The sequence below is a fragment of the Otolemur garnettii genome, unplaced genomic scaffold, assembly GCF_000181295.1.
Source record: "Otolemur garnettii isolate 467f Iridium unplaced genomic scaffold, OtoGar3 scaffold00001, whole genome shotgun sequence".
Classification (NCBI taxonomy): domain Eukaryota; kingdom Metazoa; phylum Chordata; class Mammalia; order Primates; family Galagidae; genus Otolemur; species Otolemur garnettii.
Genome location: NW_003852396.1, coordinates 72307169 through 72314541, shown reverse-complemented (window position 1 = coordinate 72314541; position 7373 = coordinate 72307169). Strand labels below are relative to the sequence as shown.

The 7373-nt window shown below is 48.5% G+C and overlaps 1 protein-coding gene across 1 annotated transcript in view; it reads right to left on the bottom strand.

Annotated features, from left to right (window-relative positions):
* The window catches only part of CUNH11orf49 (chromosome unknown C11orf49 homolog), a 189093-nt gene that overhangs the window by 3956 nt on the left and 177764 nt on the right, over positions 1 to 7373 (bottom strand). Inside the window, exons 5-7 of the mRNA XM_012803114.2 lie at positions 4931 to 5016; positions 2867 to 3059; positions 1464 to 1573 (exon numbers count right to left, since the gene is read on the bottom strand). Of these exons, the coding sequence (XP_012658568.1) occupies positions 1464 to 1573; positions 2867 to 3059; positions 4931 to 5016 (389 nt within the window). The remainder of the gene's footprint in view (positions 1 to 1463; positions 1574 to 2866; positions 3060 to 4930; positions 5017 to 7373) is intronic.

The window sequence follows — 7373 nt, the reverse complement described above, 5'->3', positions numbered from 1 at the left end:
TTTTTTTTTTTTTTTGAGACATAGTCTCACTTTGTCTCACCCTCAACAAGAAAACCAAACCCTCACCCTCGGTAGAGTGCTGTAGCATCACAGCTCACAGGAACCTCAAACTCTTAGGCTTAAGCCATTCTCTTGCCTCAGCCTCCCAAGTAGCTGGGACTATAGGCGTGCACCACAACACCTGGCTGTTTTTTGTTGTTGCAGTTGTCATTGCCCTTTTACCTGGCCAGGGTTGGGTTTGAACCCACCACCCTTGGTATATAGGGCCAGTGCCCTACCCACTGAGCCACAGGAGCTGCCCATTAAGTGGCCTTTTAAAAGGCCCTTAGAGAAAGTGAGCAGATGATGTTAGTTCAGCCTGTGACCTAGCTGCTAGTTACCTTTTCCTTCCTAGCAGCTGGAATTGATGGAAAGGAAGGGTGGGCAGTCAGTTCTCTAGTAGTGTGAAAGAACATCTAAGCAAGTCCTCACCCACCTCCCCCTTTTGATTTCTGACTCCTTTTTGTCTCTTTTCTACTCCTAGTCCAGCCAGTGACCTTGGCTACCACCTCACTTTGATGAGGGGCCTTACCTGTGCATGCACCAAGCACAGACTCAGATTCAGATTAACCAGGCAGGTGGCATGGGTGTGTGGGCCCTTAGGGGTTTGTGCTCCCATGTATTCAAGAGCACCCCTAGGAGACTGTACATTGTGTGGTAATAAATAAAAAGCATCCAACACAGTACTTAGCTTGCTGGCACTTAAGGAATGTCAATTTTCTTGCCCTTGACCCCCCTGTCCTCACTTGGCAAAAGGAATAGGAATGCTATGTATCTCTTTTTGGAGACTCAAGTACCTGGGATCCCAAGTACATTAGGAGGGTCCCTTGAGGAGAGACACAATAAGAACTCCTTAAACTCCAGCAGGGAGGTGGCTTGCTGACTCTCTAGGAGAGCAGTGGATGTGGGAGGGAAAGGGTGGGGTGAGTGGAGAAGGCTCAGTGAGAATAAAAGGACAGGCAGGAAAAACTGGGCCAGTGCAGGCTTCTCTCACATATTTTTGCACCCTTTCAGATTAATCAGATTATTATTTTTTTATAGTTTGGGAAAAAAGTCCTCCTCAGATACACCCTTTACCCTGTTCTTAAATGGGATTCAGGTCTCTTTGATATATAATCTCCAGAGTCACTTAGTAAATAACTCTGTGTCTGCCCAGCCTGCAGGCGACTCCCCAAAGCAGAACTGGGGCTTCTATGGGGAGGGGCTGGGCACACCTCTGCCATGGAAAGGCTGCTTCAAGTTGGGGCAGGGCCTAGGGCTGTCCCTTGGACAGGCACATTCTGGTTCCATGGAACTCAAGAGTCTTGCCCTAAGAAGTCAAGGCAGAGATGCCCCTCCTCCATGGAGCCATGTCTGGCAATGGAGGCCAGTTGGTACTGTACCATGGGGGCAGGAGGGGCTCACCACAGCTAGCTCAGGCTTACCTAGGGCTTGGTTGATCCCATGATGCTTTGAGAGAGCCACAAGGAATCCATAGAAGGTCAGTCTCTGAACGTTGCTTAGGATTTCTTTGACAAGTGCTGGGGGTGGGCAGCTAGAAGGGAGAGTGAACAAAGGTGCCAGATTCAAAGACTAGCAAGCCTGAGGGCCATATTTTCATACATACCTTCAGGTCTAGGAGGATACCCAGAACCAAGACCAAGGGACCTGTCATGGATGCTGTAAGGCCTGGGGAGCATGGTAGATCTCTAGGAGTAAGGCCTTGACTGCCGACGGGAAGTGGCATGTTTGCTAGCAGGTGCTTTCAGCAGGGAGAAGCAGGAAGAGGGGAAGAGGAATGGCTACAGGTGACAATCTTTCTTTTTTTTAAGAGACAGAGTCTCACTTTATTGCCCTTGGTAGAGTGCTGTGGCATCACAGCTCACAACAACCTCCAACTCCTGGGCTTAGGCGATTCTCTTACCTCAGCCTCCCTAGTAGCTGGGACCACAGGCGCCCATCACAACGCCTGGCTATTGTTTTTGTTGCAGTTTGGCTGAGGCCAGGCTCGAACCCGCCACCCTCAGTATATGGGGCCAGTGCCCCACTCACTAAGCCACAGGCACTGCCCCTGACAATTTCTTTTTAGGTGAGCAAAACCAGTTGCTCTGTCCTTAAGGGTACTTTGTGCCACACAGGACACTTTAACTCTCTTTTGGTATAGGAAAGTTTTATAAAGTGAATGTTCTTTTTTTCTCCAAAAAGCCAAGGCCAATCTATCTTCTGGTAAGGTGGTTGTCAGCAGTTGGTCTTGCCCAAGTGAAAGCAATCCTTTCTTTTCTTTTTTTTTTCTGAGACAGAGCCTCAAGCTGTCACCCCGGGTAGAGTGCTGTGACATCACAGCTCATAGCAACCTCCAACTCCTGGGCTCAAGTGATTCTCTTGCCTCAGCCTCCCAAGTAGCTGGGACTACAGGCACCCGCTACAATGCCCGGCTATTTTTTGGTTGTAGTTGTCATTGGTGTTTGGTGGGCCTGGGCTGCATTTGAACCCGCCAGCTCTGGTGTATGTGGCTGAGGCCTTAGCCACTTGAGCTACAGGTGCCAAGCCTGTAGTTGTCACTATTGTTTGGCAGGCCCAGGCTGGATTTGAACCCATCAGATCTGGTGTATGTGGCTGGCACCTTAGCCGCTTGAACTATAGGCACTGAGCCAGCAATCCCTTCTAAGTGAGCTTTCCAGTCAACAAGCTGGTGTGGGGACAAATGGCACTCTGTTCTAATTAAATTGTGACCATCAAGTGCTCTGGAAGCCCTGGACCAGTCAGAACCTCTTGTTTGAGATCTGTTCCAAAGCCAGCAGCCTGCGGTCCCTGGGTCTGAGGAGGAGTCTGCACACCCATGCCTTACCTGTACTTGTGCCGGTCACACAGGTTTTCCAGGCACTGGTAGAAGAGTGACGCCTCCACTCCCTCCATGCTGGCCTCGCCCAGGGCAGGTCGCTGGCGATGTTGCCCACTGGATGATGTTGGCACAATTACTGTATTGGGGTTCTTGCCTGATAATAGGTCCTGATAGATGGTGGCCACACTGTCCAGGAATTCTGGTACCATGGGGGGAGGGACAGTTCAGGCAGGGTGAATGTGTTTTGTCTCTTCATGTATCCTCCCTTCTCTGCCTGTCAGCTCAGCTACATACCAGCCTCAGTGCTCAGGGCATGGTGTGCTGAGAGCCCGCAGCCTTGTTGGACCCCCACAGTCATAAGAGATGACATTAATGGCATTTCACTCAAGCATCCCATCCTTTAGGCAGTTGTTCCTAGACCAGGTGAGTGCCCCACCATGTGCTTTCATAGCATCCTAAGCACCACTTAGCCAACAACGAATTTTTTGTGTAATTATTTATTTAATCTGTCTTCTTGCTAGAACGTAAGATCCTTATACAAAGGCAGGGGTCATGCTTGTTGACCTCTCTTGCCCCAGCACGTAGCACTGTGCACGGCACACACTGAAAGCCATGAATGTTTTTTGAAAGAGTAAATGAGTGCATGCTCCCACTGGTAAGCTCCACCTTGTAAGACCAGCTGCCTAACTCAAGAAAGCATTCTGGGATACCAGTAAGAAAAGAGAAAGTGGGCAGTCTGCTGATTTATTAATCATTTGAAATTATTTTCAAGTTTTTGTAGTTGAGCCATCATTAGTAACCAGTGATGCATGGCTCGTCCCATCTCTGGCTGACACAGGTTGCTGTGCAATGTAATGAGACTGTTGGCTTAGTGCAGCTGTTGGGAGCACTGTGAGGAGACAGCCAGGGAAAGTAGCAAGGGGAGAATGTTCTCCCAGACATGGCTGTTCTTTCTAGGGCCCAAAAGCTTCTGCTAAGGAGCAGGTAATGCCTGCCTTAACAGCCCTGGGCTGCCATCAAGTGAACAGAGTGTGATGCCTAAGTGAGGCCAGGGCTGGCTGGGGGCACTAGTTGGCAGAAAGGCCGTCCCCAGCCTCCAAGGACAACAGCCTTCTGTTTCTAAACCCAACATTCCAACTGATGTCACTATGTGTGAGCAGGTGTGCATTTGTATTTATTAGTCTTTTTTTTTTTTTAGAGACAGTTTTACTTTATTGCCCTTGGTAGAGTGCTGTGCTGTCACAGCTCACAGTAACCTCCAACTCCTGGGTTTAGGTGATTCTCTTGCCTTAGCCTCCTCCCAAGTAGCTGGAACTATAGGTGCCCACCACAACGCCTAGCTATTTTTTTGTTGCAGTTTGGCTGGGGCCAGGTTTGAACTCGCCATCCTCGGTAGATGGGGCTGGCGCCCTGCTCATTGAGCCACCAGCACCGCCCCATTAGTCTATTTTTATTCCACCTGATTCCAGAGTGATAGCTGGTGTGAACTGGGAAGCAGGGCAGGAGTGTGAGCTAGCACTGGTGTGTACTTCTTAAAGCTGTGGGTGGGGAGGATGTGTGCCCAAGGAAAGACCTTTGATGGCAGTAACACAGAAGAGAGGCTTTGGGATCAGACTTCTCTGAAAGTCTGATCTCCACCATTTATTAGCTGTGTGACATTGGCTACTTACCTTTGTAAGCGTATCTTTCAAAGGGCCTATCTCTTAAGGTTGTCCTAAGGATTAAAGTCCTTAGTGCTACACCTAGGACATAGTTAGTGTCCAATAAGTAGTGAATTCTATCGATGTTGTTGTTACCGTCATTGCCACTTAAACTGATCTGCTGTGTGGCTGACTGGAAGCAGTGTGGTTTTCAATGTCTTCAGGAGGCAGAAGAAGTCAGCTCTGCAGACTGAATCTTGTGGCCACCATGTATAACTAGATATCCTGTTATTGACCCATGGTGAAGCATACCCTCAAAGGAAGTGGGGAAGAGAAACATGTGTGCCAGACACACAGATGGAAAAGGCAACAGGGTGGGACAGGGAGAGACATGGTCCTAGATAGCCCTGTGGCCCTGGAATATTCTCACCTGAGTAGTAAAACTGGATCTGGAAGGCAAAAAGGAAATCTGAAAAAGACATCAAGCAGTCCATGGCGTCATCCATGAGCACAATCCTGAAGTGGGGGGGAGAATAGAGAGAATGTAAGTGCAGGTGGGGGGAGGGTGGAACACATGTACCCCTGAGTCAGAACTATTCCAGGACCCCAGTTTCCCTTCGGGCAGCAAGACATTTAGGAGACTGCTCCCAAAAGCAAGTTCCTCCCAGTCACCTCACTTTTCCATCAATTGGACCTTGCCACCAAACTAAACTGACCACACTGTACCAGGAGCAGATTCCAAGTTCAGTCTTGGTGGCACTAGCTATTGGATGGAGCACTAGGATGGTGGGCAGCAAGGAGAGGGTGCAGTTATAATGTAGGCAAGGTTTCTTTCTTTCTTTCTTTTTTTTTTTTTTTTAAGAGACAGAGTATCACTTTTTGCCATCAGTAGAGGTATCACACAACTCACAGTAATCTCCAACTTCTGGGCTTAGGCAATTCTCTTGCCTCAGCCTCCCAAGCAGCTGGGACTACAGGCGCCTGCCACAACGCTCAGCTATTTTTTGTTGCAGTTTGGCTGGGCCTGGGTTTGAACCCACCACCCTTGGTATATGGGGCCGGTGCCCTAAAAGCTAAGCCACAGATGCTGCCTGCCAAAGTTTCTTTTTATATAGTGTACTTATGCAGTGAACCCTCTCATTCTGCAGTGAGGACCATTTGGTTCAGAGTAAATACAGCTGATCAGAAAAGGCAAAAAGAATAGTCAAGGAGTTTAAAGGGTTCTTGGCAACTGGTACTGAGATTTAATAAGCTACCAAAAGGCTAGAACACCCACAGGCACTTCGCCTTGGGACAGATGGCAGACAAGGGGAAAGGGCATAGAGTTATTGGGGACTCTGTACTTGACAGGGTCAAAGAACACATTCCATCTTGTGATGCCATGGCAGCCACTGCTCCTCCTTGCTGTCCACTTGCACAAGTTGGCCACCTTTGCTCTTTACTGTCTCTAGTTGCTCCCACCAGGCACCCACCTCACAGGAAGAAAACCATCTGACCAGCAAGGGAATTAGACAAAGGCCATGTCCGTACTCTGCTCAGGGCCTCATCGAGAGGACAGGAAGAGAAGGAAATCAGCACTAACTGGGCTCCATCCATGTGCCAGACAGGAGGCCAAACTCATCTATTGGGGTGGAGCTGGGCCCTCAATCTGTTCCTGATTGGGTCCTTTTGGCTCTGTCTTCCCTGTTGTTTAAATTGTTTTATTTTGCTCTCACATGTATTTTTCTAAATCTCTCTCCACTGTTCTGTAGTCAGAGGGTCCCCATATGGCAGCTACATCAGCCCCAGAGGCAGTCAGGATTGGTCCCCTCTGGGAGGGCTGTATAGAAAATACAAGTGCTGCTCCTGTCCTTGGAATTGTGTAAGGCACCTAGCCTGTTTCAGATCTCCCGAAAGAGAGAAAGTGGTTCCTATCTAGTCTTCAGTTGTAATAATGATAACTATAGAAATAGGTACCATTTACTGAGTACTTCATGCAAGGCACTGTACAAGGTACTTAACTATATTAATGAAATTTTATCCCACAACAATACTATCAGGTAGGTCTTATTATTTCCATTTTATTTATTTATTTTTTTTAGACAGAGCCTCAAGCTTTCCCCCTGGGTAGAGTGCTGTGGCATCACAGCTCACAGCAATCTCCAACTCTTCGGCTCAAGCGAGTCTACTGCCTCAGCCTCCCAAGTAGCTGGGACCACAGGCACCCGCCACCACACCCGGCTATTTTTTGGTTGCAGCCATCATTGTTGTTTGGCGGACCCAGGCTGGATTCGAACCCACCACCTTAGGTGTATGTGGCTAGCGCCTTAGCTGCTTGAGCCACAAGCGCCGAGCCTATTATTTCCATTTTATAGGTAAAGAGTCTTAAGTCTCAGAGAATTCAGTTTACCAAAGTCACATACAAAGCTGATGAATTTGCTGATTCTATAGGCCATGTATTTTCCATTAGGTCATCCTGATGTTCTTTCCTTTTCTTTCTCTTTCTCTCTTACTCTTTTTCTCCTTCCTTTCTTTCTCTCCTTCCCTCCCTTCCGCTGTTTATTTATCAACACAGTCTATGTTGCCTAGGCTGGAGTACAGTGGTGTGATCAGAGCTCGCCATGCCTCAAACTCCTTGGCTTAAGTGATCCTCCTGCCAAGTGAGCCTCCCAGGTACCTAGAACTACAGGTGCATATCATCACACCTGGTTAATTTAAACAGCCACACATGCCTGAGCTGGCGGGTTTGAATCTAGCCCAGGCCTACCAAACAACGACAGCTGCAACCAAAAAATAGCCGGGCGTTGTGGCGTGTGCCTGTAGTCCCAGCTATTTAGGAGGTGGAGGCAGGAGAATCGCTTAAGCCCAGGAGTTGGAGGTTGCTGTGAGCTGTG